Source organism: Labeo rohita, chromosome 3 (assembly GCF_022985175.1).
Source record: "Labeo rohita strain BAU-BD-2019 chromosome 3, IGBB_LRoh.1.0, whole genome shotgun sequence".
Lineage (NCBI taxonomy): Eukaryota > Metazoa > Chordata > Actinopteri > Cypriniformes > Cyprinidae > Labeo > Labeo rohita.
Window position 1 is genome coordinate 14,711,961 of NC_066871.1, and position 21,851 is coordinate 14,733,811.

Below are 21,851 nucleotides of genomic sequence, written 5' to 3' on the forward strand. Positions count from 1 at the left end.
ATGGCTTTTTTGTGGAAAGTGTTTTAAATGCTTTTCCAGGTTTCACAACGGAGGATTTATCTTATGATGTACGAAGACAGGGCATTTTTAGCTGGCACACATAGCTGTCACTGACCTCTCAGTCAAGGTAGATAGATAATAGTTAAACATCATGACATAGGATGCCATTGTTTTGCAAACACAATGCAGGATTTTTCTCCATATAGTGGTCTTAAATGGGGATCAGCAGGTTGAAGGTTCATATTGCAGTTTTAATGCAGCTTCGAAGGGCTCTACACGATCCCAGACGAGGAGTAAGGGTCTTATCTAGCAAAACAATTGGTCATTTTCTAAAAAAAATGTAAATGTATATACTGTTTAACCACAAATGCTCATCTTGCACTAGACAATGTGCATGTACATCTTCACGCACTATGTAACCATGTTGAAAAGATCACGTGCCGTTAGTTCTTCTTCTTCAACTTCAAAATCGTCCAAAATCAATGTCTTACATTTGTTTGTAAAGGGCATTTGACTTTCTTTGCACGTTTGCTTTGTATACACTGGGTTGGTACTTCCACTTACATCACATGTGACCTTTCCAATGTGATTACGTAATGCGTGAAGTCTACACTCTTAAAAATAAAGGTGCTTTAAAAGGTTCTTCACAGTGATGCCATAGAAGAACCATTTTTGGTTCCACAAAGAACCATTTAGTCAAAGGTTCTTTTTATATATATTTTTTTATAATCTTTCGCTACAAAGAACCTTTCGTGAAACAGATGTTAAAGGTTCTTTATGGAACCACTTAGACAAAAAAGGTTCTTCTATGGCATCATGAAGCACCTTTATTTTTAAGAGTGTTTGCAAGACGAGCAATTGTGGTTAAAATGTATATTCATTTAAAAAATTTTTTAGATAATGACCGATTGATTTGCTATATTATTCCTCTGCTGGGACTGTGTAGAGCTCTTTGCATTGAACCTATGATTTGGACTTTCAACCTGTTGATCCTCATTGAAGTCTATATGAAGAAAAATCCTGAAATGTTTTCCTCAAAAACCTTAATTTTCTTTCTACTGAAGAAAGACTTGGATGATAAGGGAAGACGTAAATTATCAGGAAACTTAAATTCTGGAGTGAGCTAATTTTTGAACTCACTGCTTTACTGAACCACAAGTCATTTAAAAAAAAGTATATTAGTTCAATTTCGCTTTCATGTTGACTTTAATATTCTTCCATCCCTGATTCTGAACCAAAACACTGTCGTTGCAATACATCACTGCCTTAGTTCCTGTATTATTTCAAATTCGAAGGTCAGTTTGCACGCATTTTGTGAAGAAGACAAAGAGTGCATTGTTGGCATTCTTAAAACTGACTTTATTTTTTCTAAATCTTTAAATATCTCTCCGACTATTATCTTTATTGATGTAAACTACTGTATTTAAAAGGTGTGCTTTTTTTCTACAGCATGTTTCAAGCTGAGACTGCTGTTTTCATTGAGAGGTCACATACACAATGTTGCAGGCCTAAGTGGTGAGTGACAGGGCCTAAGACTCTATGGGATGTGATCGGCTGAGCAATAACAGTCCTGGTAAGAGGAGCTGATGCGAGGCTGTGATGGAGATGAAGGAGCAAGCGCGCGAAAGTGAGAGACCCGGCGACGGGCGCTCGGAGTAGGCAGAAGAGACAGGCACTAGGTGCTCTGAGAGAGACTTGAAGGGTTGAACTGTTCAACTGTGCCGAACGCACTCCGGTGGACTCCTTCAAATATGAAACACTTACGTTTTGGACCCAGAACATCACGAATTCACAACATAAAGTGGATCCAAACAAAAGGCAACATTTACAGTAATATTCCCAGTGAGGCTAGCATGACTTCGGTAAGCTGAATGAAATAAAACTGGAGATGAGCGACTGGCTTGCATGAATTTGGAGGCTAAAGTACATGCACGTCAGCTCTCGGGGGTCTGAAATGAGGTGGATTTCTGAAAAAACTACATTATTATAGATGTTTCAGAACCTACTTCCGTTTCTACCTAACTGACACGGGGATTAATAATTGCGACAGATGCGAAGGAAAACTGTATACATTATATCATTACATCTGGATGTGTTTTACACACATGAACACTTTTTTTTTTTTCAATGTAACTATTTTAAGGGCAGATCTGTTGTTGGCTGAACTTCTTTAAAGCCCTTGTATGCTTGTTATCTGAAAACCAAAAGCCCTTGGAATTTATATTCATCAGTATGATATTGATAACATTAACTAAGCAACTAAATTACAGTATACATTTATATTGTGTACTTAAGTTCAGTATAGCACTGATGTAGCATTAATGAGCAGTATATATTTGCAAAGAAGTGTTGTATGCATGTTCGTAAGCATTATTGTGTATAGGCTTGAACCTGAAAATCCCATCAGCCCATTTAGAGGCTTGTCTACTCATGATATGTGAATGGTCCAAGTACTTAGGGCAGTTCCTTTTGTTTTATAATGTTCTGATTTTTATAAACTCTTGATGCCCAGCTTTTGGTAAATCTATGAACAATATTTTCTCCAAAAATATTTTAACTATAGACAATTAAGAAATCTACATTTGGCAGCCAACTGCTTTTCTTTCGCTAACAGATGATAATGGTATAACAATGACCACGATATTCACAGTAATAAGCACAAGGGCCTCCAATGAACCTCTTATTAGAGTAAATCACAGAAAACCTTTCCTTTTTACATTTGTCAATGAAAACAATGTAATACCAAAAAACTTTGGTGGGCTATAAGATCATATTTAATAACAAGCATTTTAACCCTGTTATAAAAGTTTATGCAGGGGAATCTTGCAATGGAAATAATGGGAGTAAACGTAAAAAAATATATATAAATAAATAAATAAATAAATAACAGAACTGTGTGGATGGCATGCAGAGCCCGGCCAAGTAGCTTGTGGGCAGCGTGTAGGTGGGATGAGCGGGGGTGATCGGCATGAGACAGTGGCACTAGTTGTGGGCTCAATTTCCGACCCGGGAGAGAAACCAACGATGTATACAATCTTGTGAGTGTGAGGCAGCACTCACCAGCTATGGGCTACTGAGCTGTGCATAAGGCGAGTTTCGGGACAGCCTTCCGGTTCGTCTGTCACAAGCGTTACAATCCTCCCCCTCAGAGGGCTTCACAGTTTCGCTGGGCTAACTCCAATCGCAGAACAAATGACTTTGAGGAGAGGACTAGCATTCTACTCGAGTAGCCCTTAGGGGGAGGGAAGTGTGAGTCAGGTGAAATGACAGAAACAGTGACTGAAAAATGAGGATTAAAAGGAAGCACCAATGATCTAACAATTACCATCTATATTTATATATAATGTTATAGAAAGAGGGTTAAAGCCCTGCAGGCCTCGAGTGAATTCTTCTTCCTGCTGGGCTCCAGCTCAATTCTGTGGGTGTAACGTCTTGGCCGTGGCACTTCCTCTGTGCTTATACTCTCTCAGACTGGAGTGGTCCTCCTGTTGGCCGCATCTTTGAAGTCCTTCGCGTTGGAGTTGTGAGCCTGCAAAAACTCCCTCTCGGAGTTGAGCAAGGCACCCATGGCGGCCTTGGAGGGATCCCTGGACAGGGTGTACATGGAGATGTCTGCCGCGGCGGGGCCCGTGTAGCCACTCTTGCCCATGGGCGAAGCGTCACGAGAGGCCGGCTCGCTGGAGCGGCAGCTGGAGCGCCGGCGGAATCGGTAGCGGTAGCTGGGGATGCGACTGAAGGCCGACTTCTTGATCAGCTCGGTGCGGGACTTGGCGCGCAGCTTCCGGTGCTTCTCGATGAACATGTGCACGGCGAGCACGCCCACCATCTCGGCCATTATGAAGGACAGCGCGCCGAAGTAGAAGGACCAGCCGTACGAGTAGCTCTTCTTCGAGTCGCTCTGGCCGGGGTCGCCCGAGTTGGCGGATATGTACACGATAATGCCGATGATGTTACTTAGGCCTAAAAGCAGAGGAGAGGAGAGGAGAGAGAAAGTTACGGCTCAGCACGCAGCTGTGGCTCATCATTCCGTATCATTACACAAGAATGCATCGCTTATCAGCCATGCGGAACGCGGAAAAAAAGAACAATTGAAACATTTTAATTAGCTTTTTATCATCGGCATCATAGTGAAGGGTAAATAATTAGCAGTTTGCCGTCGAATATTTAGATCACAACCAATACGACGAGGCGATTCGAGGCGCATTGTGTACAAAGCGACGCTCTGTCATCGTCAGCGTGTTGGCTGCAATCATGAAGATTGATTCATCATAATTCAATTGTAACGGAGGCTCATTTGTGTGCTCATGAGATCCTAATGGGGTCTTCTCTAAATATTTGACCAACATGCGGTTCTGTTTGAGGATCCCCGTCTGTCACCCTTTTCCAGGCCAGAACTACAGCAGTGGGTCAATATGCCGGCCTGCTGTTTGTTTACACTGCTCGAGCCGGCCCATCCATTTCCTTTGTCAATAATCAGAGTTAATCTGGGAAGTCAACACGGATCTGCCGAGTCTACGAGGAGGACGACATCCTAACCCGTCTGTGAACTAATCCATTCTCGGCACGCTGTATTCTCAACCCAACGATGCTCTCTGTCCTGTGGGGGAACCCTGGTTTGGACAATTGACTAATATGCTAAAGCTAAAGATATAAACAGGCTGAGCGCGCTAGCACTGATGCAGTGGGTTTAATCTCTTACCAGCGGAGACAAAGAAGATTCCAGCACTGAGGATGACATTGTGTCTGCTCCTGTAAAACTCACTGGCAGCCACACACAAACCTCCCATGAATAGAAGCCCAACGCTCATGATGGGGAAGATGCTGGACGCTCGCACTGCTCCTGAGGGGGATACAAGCAAACCCAAACACATTAGTGACACTGTAAATAGTACAGAGGGAAACTCTACATACACAGAGTCAGAAAACATTTTTATGTAAATGACAGATCATATTCTAAGCTCCATTTATGCTTCAATTGATTATTTAGAAAACAGAGCATTCTAGTTCTGGATATTGACTGGATGCAAACTGTACTAAACTATTACATCTATTGTTTATCACTGCACAGCACACACAGAGGCTAACAATTATTCTTACACTTAAAAAAAATCTTAAAAAAAAAAAAAGCACTCTTGGAGGTATTGGAATGGTAATGTACATGACAATGTTAATGTATTTGATCTTGGCGGAAAAGATCTGCTACGCCGCTGCTGCTTGCTACTGCAAATATATTCATAACATGCTGCTGTGAGCATGTAAGAAAAATTGCTGCAAATATAACATACATGAAATAAACCCCATATAGCATACATGAATCACCTCGTAGCAGATCTATACAGGTGGAGCTGGGGAAGGTGGAGAGTTTCTGAAGCATGCTGCAAACTGCTACAGCAAGCACTAGTCATATATTTGAATGCTGAATGGCCAGATCATTGGCTACCGATACATGAGAGAACCAATCATATGTGCCATATGATTATCACATCATTATGTGAATAATGATGTCATTATGTCAGATTGAGTTAGACCTATCGGACTGCACCATCTAGAGTTTCATGCCAGAACTTTGTATAAAAGAAAGAAAGAAAGAAAGAGGTCAGCTTTTTAATGTTTTGAAAGACGTTTCTTATGCTCAACAACACTGCATTTATTTGATCAAAAATTCAGCGAAACAGAAATATTGTAAAATATTATTACAATTTAAAATGTTCTATTCAAATATATTTTAAAATGTCATTTATTCCTATAATGGTGAAGCTGAATTTTTAGCATTATTACTCCAGTCTTCAGTGTCACATGATTTTCACAAAAATTATTTCAATTTGATGAGAACATTCTTATTATTGTCAATGATGAAAACAGTTGTGCTGCTTAATATATTTGTTAAAAACTGTGATAAATATTTTTTCATAATTCTTTGATGAATAGAAAGTAATATAACAACATTTATTTAAGATGGAATTTTGCAACAAATTTTGCAATTTGTCACTTTTGATCAATTTATTGTATTCTTGCTAAAACAGAACAGTCTTATAGCATTGGTGATTAGTATTGGTTTTAGTATTGGCAGGATTAGTATTGGTAATATATGATAACCTACTTTATTTCTTAAATATACATGAAGAGTTCAGATGCAAAAGCCTCTAAATCCATCTGATGTATTTCTTTAAAATGAGTATTTCTTTCTGGCTACTTTGTATAGGTTTCTATGTAAGTACTGGTACTTCTGACTGGGCTGAGGCTGAAATTTAGCGAGTTTGAAGTAAAAGTATTTGATGTGCGTATAATATGTGTCTGGGGCATTCACTCAGTAACATTATCTCACTTTTGACCGAGATGGCTTTTAGCTGGTTTTGCATCTGAACTTTCACATATACATATAGAATTCTGTCGTTCTATTTACTTTATGTATATGCGTAAACATGTATGTCTTACTTTGCTCTATTGAAAAATGCAGTGTAGACATTGTGCCAAATAACTCCTTTTATGTTCCACCGAAAAAGAAAAATGACATGTTGGTGAACAGATAATGACATTTTTGGTGATCTATGCTTTCAGGATATCCTGATACAGTGACATTTATGGTACACCGAAGATTTATGTTGTAAATCAGTCAGAGGTATTTGGTCTAATAACCCGGCATTTGTACGCTCCGTCCCGAGCGAGCCATCTGATGGTGCTCTGCAGAAAGAATATTTCCTCAAAGCGCTGTGTTTAGTTAAGTCTTCACAGATTTGAGCACTGCAACAGACAGCATCTGTCCAAAATGCCTCATACTTCCTTCCAATTATTTGCGGACAGTTCTGAATCAGAAAACGCAGCACACATGGGGCTTCTCAGACTGGCTGAACTCCTTCGCTCTGCCTCAGATCAAGCTTGATCAGCCTCTTCAGAAATAGGATAAAAGCTAAAGGAGGGGCGTCTGAGAGTGTCAGGATCAATGTCAATAGCCTAGTTGACTGCCCTTATCAGTACGCTATTGCTATGCATACCGCAGCGCTGCAGCATTTGCCCTTCCAAGCGCTTCTCCTCCAAGAAATAAATATTTTGGCACAAGAGGGGCAATCATGCCTACAGATGAAATAACCAGTGAAAATGAGGCTGTTTAGCCTTTTCTGAAATGTAGCCTTTGCATTATCCTGCATCCCAATGCATGTAAAACTGACAGAGATGTCAGATGGAAGAATAAATGACTTTAAATGTTGTTTGATCGTCAGTTCAACACGATCAGTTGGTAAGTTGCTTGTGAAGAAAACTGCACTACGGCTTCATTGTCTTTCTCTAACAAATGTCACTCTCCTTCCCTCTCCTTCATTTCTCTCTCTCCTCAGTGGATCAGCAGTCTCCCATGGCACACCTCATTAATATATTCGTGCCCAGGGGAAGACAAAATACTCCTCCATCATCCAATTTTCCTGCCATCCTTGAAAAATGGATCAGTGGCCGAGCCGTGCTTAATTACAGCTGAAAACGGGAGATATTTATTGAGGAGGATTGTACCAGGCATTAGCATGCAACAAAAAGGATGACATCTGCATCCTTGATGGGTCCATCGCCTCGCTGACAGGTGAGGTCTACGCAGGGTAAGACCTCCGTGGGACGACTGAAACATTCCTTCGTGCTTGGCTGAGACTTTGCAGTTTGAAAAAAACAAACAGGACGGACGGGCCTCTCTGGTTAACAAGTCGAGGTTATAAGCCTCGTGAATCCCCTGAAGTCTGTGCGGTGGGCATTTTGTACACAAAGATGTGCAGGGCAGAATGTGAAATGCCCGCCTGAACTTGCATGCAGAGCATGTTAGGCCAGAGGACACGGCCCTCTGCTTCAAACGAATAACAGAGAAATTAGAACAATGCTTAAAGCAAGAGACAGCCATCTCAAGGGTAACTAAAGTACGCTATGAGAGAGACAGATAAAGATCGAGAGAATCAGAGGCTGAGAAAAACAGAGAAGGGAAATGCATTTCGACTTTTTTTCTTTTGCTCAGAAGTGTGTATTTGTTGTGCTCATGAATGTATTTCAATGCATTGTTTATTCTGAATGAGCAGTATAAACAGGGCAGCGAACAGAGCTGTAACGCAGAGCTTTAAATTGTGTCTCCAGTGTTTTCTCTCTTTCTTGTTCTTAAAATCTTGGTAGGATATCTGTATTTGTGGCCTCTTGATTGCAAAACAGTCGACATGCTGACACCGATCACGTTAGACTCACCTCCTGTGAAACTTCAGTCTAAGACATCTAGTGTAAATAGCTATTGACAGAAACCCCGCTTGCTTTGGTTTGTTGTTTACATGCAGTTAGATCTCACATCACGTCAGCCTCTCCACGAAGCTCCAGTTGCTCTTGGATTCTTTTTGTAAAAGGGATAGTTCACCCCCCCAAAAAAAAAAAAAAAAAATCACATTCGGTCATTCCAAACCCATATACTTGTATATTTCCCCACAGAACACAAAGTAAATGTTTTTATTTTAAAGGGGTCATCGGATGCCCATTTTCCACAAGTTGATATGATTCTTTAGGGTCTTAATAAAAAAGTCTATAATATACTTTGGTTAAAATTTCTTAATGGTAGTGTAAAACAACACCTTTTTTACCTTGCCAAAATCAGCTCTGCAAAAATCATCTCATTCTGGTCGAGGCTGCTTTAAATGTTAATGAGCTCTGCTCGCCCCGCCCCTCTCTTCTCTTTGTGGAGAGATGAGCCTGTTCATTTTAGCTGCATTTAGCCGCGTTTAGCCGCTAAACTTGCTAACTAGCACTTTATTAGGAAAGACGATCACAAAGATTCATAAAAAAAACCCCTTATACTCACTTCTGCTGTAAGTGAAGCTGGATCACAAATGATTCGCGTGAACATAGACGGATTTATGTAGATCGGGAGGCGCATTCCCTTCACAAACAAACGTAATCTACTGCATCTTCAGCGGCTCAGATGTCGGGAGTAAATGAGGACCACTATGTTCATTATTACATCCAGCAACACAACACCTCAATCTCTCAATTCTTGTCTAATTTACATCCCTGCTCCGGCATCAAAACATGGAGGTCGGACTACAGCTGATCTGAGGTAAGAGCTCATGTCAATCAACCATCGTGGGAGCGGCCTCTGTGGGTGTGACGCCACAACGACAGGCATCTGAGAATGGCTCGATTTGAAAAAGGGGATATTATTTTTACAGATTAATTAAAAACCACTGCATGGATTTTTATCATTATAGGGTAGATTTGTACATACACTGCCAACACACATTAATGTTCAAGCAACATGTAAAAGTGAACTTAGCATCTGATGACCCCTTTCCATATAACACTGCATAGTCACCAATTGATAATCGCAAAAAGCACCTTAAAGTCTGTATAAAAATATAATTTCTAGTATATTTTTCTTTTTGACTTTGTAACTTTTAATTGAAATCACTCTTTAAAAAAAAGGTTCCAAAAGGGTGTTTTTGCAGTGATGCCATAGAAAAAACATTTTTGGTTGACCAAAGAACCTTTCAGTTCTTCTAAAAGAAGCATTTTGAAGAACATTTTAAAAGTCTAAAGAACCTTTTTTGACTATAAAGAACCTTTTCTGCATTTAAAAGGTTCCATGGATGTTCAAGGTTCTTCATGGAACCATCAATGCCAATAAAGAACCTTTATTTTTAAGAGTGTAACTTAAACACCCCAAATGATCTCAGATCCCCCTGAACAGACCCCGAAAGGAACCATATACAGACTACCTCAGGAGGTGATCTGAGTACGGTTCATTTTTACGTCCTTTTGTGGTTCCACTGCATCCTCTTTGAAAACCAAAAGCACTAGCTCACTTGCAGATTGTCTTTTTGGTTCACTTTAAAGGGCTAGTTCACCCGAAAATAAAAATTCTGTCATTATTTACTCACCCTCATGTCATTCCAATCCTGTAACCGTAATCTTCAGAACGAAAATTAAAATATTTTCAATGAAATCCAAGAGCTTTCTGACTATCCACAGACAGCAACACAAAGACACGTTCAAGGCAGTAAGGACATCGTTAAAATAGTCCATGTGACATCAGTGGTTCAACCTTAATTTTATGAAGCAACAAGAATACATTTTGTGCTCAAAGAAACAAAAATAATGACTTTAACAAATAACAATTTCTTCTCTTCCATGTCAGGATCATGACGCATGTGTGTGGTGCTGTTGACACAGGAGCCGGTGTTCTGATGTAGAACGTTCATCTCTCTTAGTTCATCGTCTGTATATTCCGGTTTAGATAAGTAAGGCTGGGCAAAAAATTGCAAGTCATCCTCTCTGTCAAAATCTTCAGACATGTTTACCAAGACTGTTTTATGTACAGCATGCGTCGTCTTCTGCTTGTAAACAAAGCGTAGCATATCTGGGTTCTATGTCAGAATACCGGCTCCTGCATCAGCAGCGAAGACTGACACGGAAAAGAAGAAATTGTTGAATAAAGTCATTATTTTTGTTTCTTTGCGTGCAAAAAGTATTCTCATAGCTTCATAAAATTATGGTTGAAACACTGTTGTCACTTGGACTATTTTAACATTGTCCTTACTACCTTTCAGGGCCTTGAACGTGTCAGTTTCATTGCTGTCAGGGTCAGAAAGCTCTCGGATTTCATCAAAAATATCTTAATTTGTGTTCTGATGATGAACGAAGATCTTATGAGTTTGGAATGACATGAGGTTAAGTAATTAATGACAGAATCTTCATTTTTGGGTGAACTATCCCTTTAACTAAACTGGGTTTGATTTATTAAAAGTATAATACTTGTATATATATAAAAAAAGTATGATTAATATGCTTAAAACCCAATCTATCCACCAATCGACTGCAAGCTTGCATTCATTTTTTCGATAAACGATTACAGTTGTACATTAAAGGAAACATTTAAAAATAATCTACACAGGAAAAACACTATATTCTACACTAATTTTGTGGATTAGCCCATTATACATTTTACATATCCAAAATAACATGTTTCCAACCCTGTTGAATGCAAAACTCCTAGTATTTGCAGGTATGGTTATCATTTGCCCATACCTGACTGGTATATTTGCCAAAAGTGTATATAATTCAAAAAAGATTATCATTAAATGATTATTATGCAAATAACATTATAATTTATAATTGTACGTATAATTGCCTGTTAATGTAAAAGGTCTAATTACTGATGTCCAGGGTGTTTTTATGGGTCATTAGCAGTATTGTGAGCATTCCCTCTACACACATATTCATTTAAATTACACATGATTGGCTGCTTTTGATGAATGGACATCACTGAGAAACTACCGCTACTTACTTCATTTTTGCTTCTTTTCCTCACATTTTTAATTGAACAGAGAGAAAATAAATGAATGTGGGTGGGTGAGTGGGTGGCGGGGGATGAATGGAAATCATGAAATTGAAACAAATAAAAAGTTAAAAGACCAGTCAATTCTGATGCAGCTTCATCACAGTAGCTTTCTCAGTGATGCTCATTCATGCACAACGATTTCCTAAAATGTTGTATTTCTGTTTTCCACAGGAGAAGAACAGCGCACAGGTTTGAAACAACATGAGGTTGAGTAAATAATGACAGAATGTTCATTTTTTGGTGAAGTTTTTCTTTAACGTGTGATTGTTATGTTCATAATTACAGGAATCTGCTGAGCGCCTCATTGTAAATGATGTAAATGACACACACAAACGAGAGAACAAACACATTCCAAGAAAATGTATGAATTTACACAAGAGAGCGAGTTAAAGAAGATGTCACTTAAATAGTACAACCAAATGGCCATGACAGTGTAAAGGCTTGTGGGTAAGCATGATTTATCACTAAGCATAAACCATGACATGCTTGAATGCATGCATCTACTTTGTTCAGCTTCAGTCACCAAGCAATTTCAAGACACGCTGCACCTAATCTATAAGATGGTAAAAAGTGTGGAGGTCATTGCAAAAACTGAAGAAACCCAGCAGGGCTAAACGAAAAAAATCCATCTGACCAATATGACCCTTCTCTATGCATATCATCAGTCTGGGTGATTGTGAGACGGTTAAGATATGTGGGGGAGACCGTATAGCAGTCGGGGAGCTGTGACTGTGCGTGTGGTGAACTCTGAAAGTCCTCTTTCGGGGTTTGAGATTTTAGTCCAGTATTACATTCATGTTTCATTTGAGGTTTATATGGTATATGAGAACAACATTTTATCTTACAGTGTTAATAAGAAACCAATACTATAACATTATTGTATGCTTGGACTATAGAAGTTTAGGGTAGGTAATTAATGTTTAATGTTAAATATTTTCCAAAAAAAACTCTCTTATGTTCAGTGAGGCTCCATTGATTTGATCAAATAGACAGGAAAATTTGTAATATCGTGAGATATTATGACAATTTGTATTTTTAATATTTTTAACAACGTAACTTATTTCTGTGATGTAAAGGTGAATGTTCAGCATTTTTTCAGTTTTTAGTCTCACATGATCCTTCAGAATTTATTATAAAAAAAAAGTATTAATATTATCATCAATGATGGAAACAATTAATATTTTTGTGGAAAGCATGACATTTTTAACATTTTTTTCAGTAATCTTTGATGGATAGAAATATCAAAGAGCAGCATGGCTCTTTTATCAATTTAATTTGCCCTTGCAGAATAGAAGTATTCATTTCAGACTGCGTGCTAAAAATACAACTCCCTCACAGATAATTTCAAGTCATTTTAAGTTTGTTTTGATTTAGACGAAACTGACAGTGATGATGTCTGAGTGGTTGTTGTTTGAGTCAGTTGTTTGTGTCATTAGACAGTTTCCACAATTTGGACTCATTAAAGGATTAGTTCACTTCCAGAATGAACATTTCCTGATAATTTACTCACCCCCATGTCATCCAAGATGTTTATATCTTTCTTTCTTCAGTCAAAAAGAAATTAAGGTTTTTGAGGAAAACATCACAGGGTTTTTACCCATATAGTGGACTTCAATGGGAGCAACAAGCTGAAGGACCAAACTGCAGTTTCAATGCAGCTTCAAAGGGCTCTAATGATGCCAGCTGAGGAATAAGGGAAGAGAATCCTGCCCACGTTTTTTTTTCTTAAATGTCATGCGCGGGGCTCCGTAGTAACTACCTCAATTTAAAGCATTTTTGGCAAATACAGGTAATTTGCAATAGAAATATGATGTTTTTTAACGTTTATGACTGTTATAGTGCCAGCTGTGGTCCGATGTCCTTAAAACTTTGCATGCTTGTTTAGAATCACCTGTCTCATGTGCTCATCAGATTTCGTTTTCAAGTTTTCAAACTCAAGTTTTGAGTTTTCCTTTAGGCTTTATAGGATTTTGGGTAAATTCAGACAGGCCCCTGTTCTAAACGACTCCACTATAACTTCCCAAAGGGTAAATTTCAATACTTTTTTGATAATTATTGACCTAAAGAGTCCAGAGAAAAACTTAGGACAAGTTTGCAAAAGTAGGTTTTTGACATCTCAATCATTTAACAAACTATTTGATTGACAGCAGTGTTTTTAGAGGCACAACTGTCCAAAATGAGGAGTTATATCGTACGATATGAATATTGCGCATATGTGCAAAAAACCATGCAAGATACAGTCGTTTTGAAAAATCCGATATCACCCCCCAGTGGCCGATTTCTTTTAAATTTCTCTCAGTCCCTTGGGGCTATCAGTCAAACAGGCCCACCAAGTTTCATTCCGATCAGCCTCCGTTAACCTTGTCTAACAGGTACTCAAATTTCGGTGGCCATGTTTTTTTTACAGTACGCAAATGTCCTCATAGACACTTGTTTTCATGTTAAAAGAACAAATGGTTGTGCAGTTATAGCCCTTTTTGAGTGCCACTAAGTGGCCCAGCTCTGCGATTTTTTTCCTGTGATCTCAGATTGAGCTCTTACAACAAGTGTTGTGAGTTTGGCGAAGATATCCCATACCGTTACAGGCATTTTACTAAAAGTGGCCCTGCCCCTTTCGAACATGTTGGCATCCCTTTGCGACGGTGAGCTAAAAGTTCAACTTTTTTTTTGATAATAACTGATATTCACTCTCCAGAGAATCTTTCTGCACTGGTTTGGTTCCGAACGAAAAACCTAGGACTAGTTCGCAAAAGTAGGTTTTTTAAAAAAATGCAAAATACCAGTAAATTTCGCCAGACTCACGATTGAATTTTGTTCATGTGTTTTGTCCACAGTGAGCCAAAGATTCCAGCAGCATAAGATACTTGAGTGTGCGAATGATGGTTTAGGAGTTATGAGCGATTTGGTACTTTTATTCTCTGTAGCGCCCCCATCAGGCCTATTGGGGCGAGACTTGGTCACATTGTAGGTGGTGTGAGTACTACCATCCCTCCAAGTTTCAAGTCTCTACGACTTACGGTTGGGTCTGCATGATCAGTTTTACGTGGACATCGCTAATACGTGACCATTCTAACAATTACAATAGGGTTTCAGCGCTACACACTTGAACTAATTATGTACTTTTTAACCACAAATTCTCATTCTGCATCTATGACTTCACGCATTATGTAATCACGTTGGAAAAGTCACGCGTGGTTAGTTCTTTGTCTGTGTATTTCGGTTCAAAAAGGTAGGGTAGGACGAAAAACTTCCACCAAGTCGAGCTAGTGCAAGATGAGCATTTGTGGTTAAAAAGTATACATTTTAATTTCATTTTAGAGAATGACTGATCGTTTTGCTAGACAAGACTCTTATTCCTCAGCTGGAGCACTTTTGAATTTTGACCTTCAACCCACTGATCCCCATTGAAGTCCACTATATGGAGAAAAATCCTGGAATGTTTTCCTCAAAAACCTCAATTTCTTTTTCGAATGAAGAAAGCCAGGCATGAACATCTTGGATGACATGGGGTGAGTAAATTATCAGGAAATTTTAATTCTGGAGTGAAGTAATCCTTTAAGGCAATTTGAGGGCCACAAAAGGTGGGTATTTTTGCACTGACAACATCATCAGCCAATGGTAGTGACGTGGAAGTAATTTTACCACCCCCAACCCTCACGTTTACATCATGCTATAGGATCTCAATGGAAACCAAAAGGAGGCAAAAGAGACACTGCCTCTTTATCACTGCTGGACAGTGTTATTTCATAAAAATGAATGATTTACACAATCTTTCTACTCAGAAAAGAAATATTTGTTGTGCTTTATTATATTAGATTATTTTATCATCCAATTTATTTCCAAGAGGTGCCTTGCCTCCTCAGAGAAAACGCCCCTGATGTGTGTTGTTCTGACAGACTTACGTAGTAAATACTCTGCTGCATCCTGCTCATAATCTGCATCCTCCGGAAAGTGGTCAATCTTCTTACAGACACCTCGAAATGTTCCTGCAGCCATGAAGAACAGAGAGCAGAAGAGAGAGAGAGAAATACCATTAGCCTGCTTTTTGTGCATGTGTTGGAGTGCATACAAATACACAGACACACACTACAGGAGTCCATTTCATGTGTAAATACAAAAGTAAATGGGTCTTGGTGTGTTTATTTTGCTGCATTTTCTTCTGCATTTATCAGGTCAATGAGCACAGTCCTAGTAAGCCGCTTGCTATGTGTATATGTGTGTGCGTATGTGCACGTATGCATGCCGTCTTGTGCATTCACTGACAACCCCTGTTCACTCGGCTGTGCGCTCAAGATGACAAATGAACAAAAATAACGCTTCTGCCCTCGAGCGTAACATGTGACCGGCTAATGAAGAGGTTTATCGTACCAAATACATGCGCCCTATGTAGGGGGAAACCATTCTGACACATACTGTCACATTCTCTGCTGCATTAAAGGAGGAGTACACGGCTCAAATGCTCTGTTTGTGTTTGAAATGTTTCCATTTTTAAGCAATACTCATGCATCAACTTCTCTGTAGCTAGTATCAGTGCATAGTACTGTTAAAATACAAAAGTAAATGGTAAAATGGATGAATTCCATACTAAATATTTAACCCATTTTCTGGTTAGATATTTTTGTGGTTCCAGAGATCCCTGTGATTACATCATTTAAAATCAACCTCTTATTTTCACTTGAAATTCTTTTGATATGCTCCTTGGACCAAATCAAACCCCATCTGACAGATATGATTGAAACATTAAACCTCTGTTTTATCCTATAATTATCATTTATATTCTCAAATATGTGACTGCTATTCATTCAGGCTCAGTTTGATTATAGCAAAAAAAACTATGAAAAAAAACGAATAAAATATGTTTTAAAAAATCTAAATTAATAAAATCACCACAACTAAATATCTATAAATACCACCATGTGAAAAATCTCTTTTTTAAAATATTTTTAAATCTTGCATAAAATGACATGATATGACAAAATTAATATTTTAATATGTTAATAATAAAAATGAATTAATTAATGCAAATAATTAAAATACAAAATTACATAAATTAAATAAATAAATTATCTGAATCTGAAAATTACATGAGAAAATGAATATTTAATATTCTGAATAATAATTTTACAATTATTTAAAAAAAATAATTAAAAAATAAAATTGCATGAATGAATAAATAAATAAATAATCTGAATCTGAAGATGACATGTAAAAATTAATATTTAATATATTGTATTATAATTAAAAAAAGTAAAATAGTAATTAAAATAAAATTACATAAAAATAAATACATAATCTGAAAATGACATGACAAAATGAATATTTAATATATTAAATAATAATGAAAACATTTAAAAAATCATTTAAAAATAAAATTACGTAAATAAATAAATAAATGAATAATCAAAAAAACAAATGAATAAATAATCTGAATCTAAAGATAACATGAGAAAATTAATGATTAATATATTGGATAATAATTTAAAAATTATTTTAAAAAATAATAATTAAAATATAAAATTACATAAATATATAATCTGGTAATGACATGACAAAATGAATATTTAATATATTAAATAATAATGAAATAATGAATAATGAAAAAAACAAAATATAAAATTATGTAAATAAATAAATAAATAAACAAAGAAATAAGTAAATACTCTGAATCTGAAAGTGATATGACAAAATGAATATTTAATATATTGAATAATAATTGTAAAAAAAACGATTTAAAAAGTAATAATTAAAATATAAAATTAAATAACTAAATAAATAATCTTAATATGAAACATGACATGACAAAATTAATATTTAATATATTAAATAATTACAAACATTTAAAAAATAATAATCAATATATAAAATTGAGTAAATAAACAAATAATCTGAATCTGAAAATGGCATGACAAAATGAATATTTAATATATTAAATAATAATAAAAATATTTTTAAAAATAATAATTAAAATATAAAATTACATAATTAATAAATAAATAATCTGAATCTCAAAGTCATATGACAAAATTAATATTTTATATATTAAATGATAATTACAAATATTAAAAATAAATAATAATCAATATATAAAATTGCGTAAACAAACGAACAAACAAGCAAACAGAATCTGAAAATACAATTACAAAAGAAAAAAATATATCAGAATGACAGATCAACCAAATGTTAGGTATATTTTACAACTATTAAAATGGCATTGACATCTCAGAGCACGCACAGAACATGAGGGTTAAGAATCGGTCATTGAAAAGCCCATAACATAGCATTTTGAATAAGCATGTGTTATAACTAAAGAGGCCACATAGACCAACTTCATAGTTTTCAAGGGTTTGTGTGCTTGTTTGTGTTTCTGTGAAATGCTTTTAGTCATTTTGTTTAAGAAAGAGACAGAACAGGTCTCTGCGGTGCATGGCGAGGGCTTTCAATGATTCAGAGTGAATCAGGGCACTCGGGCTTCTTCAGAAATCCCCTCTGGCTCAGCCCGCAGCCCTCTCCCACCATCACCGTCTACAGGTGACCTGACAGACCGGCCACTCAAAGCCATTCAGCTCTATTCACTCCCTCACATACACACACACACAGAGGCACACAAACATTGCCTGCTCATAACACAGAGATGGAGGGAGATCAGAAAACGAGTAGGCGATGAAGGCTCGGAGAGAGGGACGGTTATTGTCATGGTGACTGTGACTGCTGTGACGTATTTATGCTTTGAGTGGGAAGGGCTTTAACTTGATGTGAGTCCTCAGATATAAAATCATTTGAATTTTGATATGATCGAAAAATGGCGCTATAAAACACGCCATGAATCAACGACTTAATCTGAAGGTTGTAGCATACAGTGATAAAAAATTACTAAGTGTACCACTGTGTTTTTATGGCACTTTATGAACACATCCTGAAACAAAACATTTGCAGGTTGGGATTGGTGGTTTTATATCACAATACGAGCATTTATATGATGCATTATTATACACATTGTTTTTGGACATTGAGTGGATCGCTACATTATATTCCTCAGCAACAAGGTGGTAAAATTGCTGTTTTTGAAGTAACTAAACACAGCTTCATTGTTTGTAGAGAGAGACGCGCAGACGCAGGTAACTCACACACACAACTGTCATCTCTCTCTCTCTGTAATTAATTCAAATAAATGTGATCTTACCGCACTATTTCATCTCTGTGTCTAATTTGAAGCGGGTGAATGCTAGAGATAATGTGCCATAACTGACAAAAATAACCATCATTTTTACCCTTCTGGTCAAATATTGCGCTGCAAACATCATTAAAAGCTTTAAGTTGTCAATGCTGGCAAATGATCATGGTATAAGCGGGATAAAGCACTGCTGGCTGTGCATTAAATGACTTTAATGCGCTTTTGCAGAGGCTTCGCGTCGGGTGGTTCTTGGCCCCATAGTGCATTAAAATCATTTAATGCACAGCTAGCCGTGCATTATCGCTTGCATTATAGTTATATAATTTAATAATAATTTAATATAATTCAATATATTAAAGGGGTCATATGATGCAATTTCATGTTTTCCTTTATCTTTGGAGTAATAAGATCTGTAAAGTTGCAAAGATTAAAGTCTCAAACCCAAAGAGATGTTGTTTATAAAAGTTAAGACTCAGCCACGCCTTCCTAAAACATCTCATTCAAACACGCCCCCATAAATCTACCTCACTGTGAGAGAAAATTTGCATAACGCTGCTCAAATGTTTATGCAAACAAAGAAGGCGTAACTTTATTCTCGCTGCAATATTGTTGCAGTCGCCACCATGTTGTGAAGACGCTGTGTGTTTTGTTGCGAAAGCCAAAGTTCTTTGTTTGGCCTTCAAATGATCACACAACTAGAAATCAGTGGTTAAGTTATATTTACTATACTGTTCCAGAACAGTACAACGCAAATATTCGAGTGTGTGCAGTGCATTTTACGGAGGACTGTTTCCTGAACCTGGGAGAGTAGCCTACAATTCCGGCAGTGCACACTATAAAGTGGGGCAGTTCCAACTTTGCAAGGATAGTTGGGCACTTCTGACTCACAGCCTGTAAGTACGTTTTCATATTTAAAGAATTTGCTACTGGCTATTCAAACGCGAGATTTAAGCAGCATAGTGCTTGTTTGTCGTTCCTACAATCACAAATGCAGACATGGTGTTATGTTGACACTGCGCGACGTGATGCAACGTGTAAAAAGACAGTATAAATCATTATAATCCGTAATTATGTCTTCACTGGATGCAATAAATGTCTCATTTATAATAGGTTTTATTTTTTTTGTCCCATCGCGCCGGTACACGGCATCACAACATGGTAAGGGGCGTAACATTTCCAATGGCCAATCAGAGCACACCACGCTTTTTTAGAACGATGAGCTTTGTAAAAATTGATGCATTTCAGAAAGGCAGGGCAGACAGGAGCAACAATAATGTACATTATGTGGAAAATAATGTGTTTTTTTGAACCTCAAACTGCATAAACACAATGCATTACACCTAATACACAAAATAATGTTCTTTTTAGCAACATAATATGACCCCTTTAAACAATAACGTAATATATAAGACAGTCCAACTTGGTCTTATGACAAAAGGCTTTCTCATGACTTAGGGTACAGAATCTTTGGGTACGAATCCTGTGAAAACAGGACATGATGAAAGAGCTGAAAGATGACAGATCGAAAAACAAACTAAAAGGGTGTGCTTGCGATTGTGTTCACTTTTGTTCATATACTATTGGTTAGGTTTAGGTGTAGTGCAGATGGTACTTTTTTTTTTTCTACCTATTAGATTGTGTTTTATTAACTTCTACACCTACTCCAAACCTAAACCCACTCATTACAATAATGCAAAAACAGTCATTTTAGTACAGTACATATGTATACCATCTAGCCTTTACCATAAAACATACTATATGTACGTTCATCTGTTCCAGGGGAAAAGAACACTCGTTTAGCGCAACTGCAGTGATATGTACTTATTGGTACGTATTTCGTGTCTCGCAAAAAAGTTCCCCCAGTTCCCTAGGTCTTAAAAGAGGAAAAAAAGGTAAAAAAAATAAATAAATCTCACAAAAATGAAAACTGAAATACATTTTTAGGAGCATTAAGATTTGTGATTTTGCTAAACATTTTATCCATGACAACTAGGCATGTCCCCAATTCTCAGTGCGAAAGAAAGAACTTCATGCAAAATGTATTTTTTTCTTTTGATTTTTAGGTGAAATATAAAAATCTAGATCTAGATCTAGACATTTTTTTCTTTTTAGATATTTCTTTGTGAGATTCACCCACTAACATTATGAAACAAATAGTTTTAGCTGATCAGATGAGCCACAAGTTGTTTTAAAATAGCTTGCCTGCACACACACACACACACACACACACACATTTAATTAGCTAAGTAAATGTGACTCTGGACCACAAAAAATGATTTTCTCAATATTCGTATTTTTTTGCACCCTCAGATTCCAGATTTTCAAAAAGTCGTATCTGGGCCAAATGTTGTCCTAACCTAACGAGAGAAAAGATAGCCTTCTGAACTTTTACAATTTAACATTTTGTTAGAATTAGCTCACTTCTGGGTATGAATTTGTCCTCAAAATATGATTAAGTAGGTACACACACACACCCAAAAAACTGTAGTTTCTAACACTCCTGCCTATTGGAATGTCAACTGAAAGACAGTCATCTCATATCATATTTCAATAAATCTCCTGTCCACTGGCCGTGTCCACACTTATCTGTCTAGCGCAGTGTGAAGTACAACCAGGCCTCTCCATCCTCCAACGAGCTGCGATGGATTACAGCGGCACTAAAAGCATCATAAGACCTAGCAGCTGCTTTTACCAACAATCACTCAGATTTAGAGCCCGGCTCTTTGTCTCCATTTACATAACACAAACCTGCAGAATGACTGCGTGTTTGTCACAACTCCAGTCGCAGACCTGTCAGAGAGAGCTTCACCGGAGGATGGGTGAATGCATTAGTGAGGAAGTATTTCATTAGCTTTTATCTCTGTGTTTACCATCATTACAAACAGCCTGTGAATAAATAAAAAGAACACTGATGCTATTAGCTGAAAGGGTCCCCTGGAAAAACGCCTGCAAGGAATACTTTGCATTGGAATTAAAATTCCTAATTTGGTTTCTATGCTGACAATGCAATGATTCAGAATAATCTGATTAGAATTCACACTCAAACCTTTTTTTTTTTGGCATTGTCGTCTGCAAGTGGAAAGATTTGTCTTCATCACACTTTGAGGTCTCATTGACCCTTTTGTCTCAGGACCCTCTTAAAACAATTAGTCACATCTGAGTCTGCGCTTCACACTTTAAGCTAATGGAGTGCTTGTGCTCGGACATCAATAGAGACGTTGAGAGAAAGAGAGAAGTGGGAAAGCAAGTAGTTTACATTCAATATTGAGGTAAAATCACCAGAGACATGTTTTCAATTAAAGGCTACCTTTGTGTGGATTAGAAAACAACTCATCC

The 21,851-nt window shown here is 37.2% G+C and overlaps 1 protein-coding gene across 1 annotated transcript in view; it reads right to left on the bottom strand.

The window, feature by feature from the left end:
• Positions 1-1,346: 1,346 nt before the first annotated feature.
• The window catches only part of cacng3b (calcium channel, voltage-dependent, gamma subunit 3b), a 40,564-nt gene continuing 20,059 nt past the window's right edge, over positions 1,347-21,851 (bottom strand). Inside the window, exons 2-4 of the mRNA XM_051105864.1 lie at positions 15,247-15,330; positions 4,700-4,840; positions 1,347-3,960 (exon numbers count right to left, since the gene is read on the bottom strand). Coding sequence (XP_050961821.1) covers positions 3,467-3,960; positions 4,700-4,840; positions 15,247-15,330 — 719 coding nt within the window. The 3' untranslated portion in view covers positions 1,347-3,466. The remainder of the gene's footprint in view (positions 3,961-4,699; positions 4,841-15,246; positions 15,331-21,851) is intronic.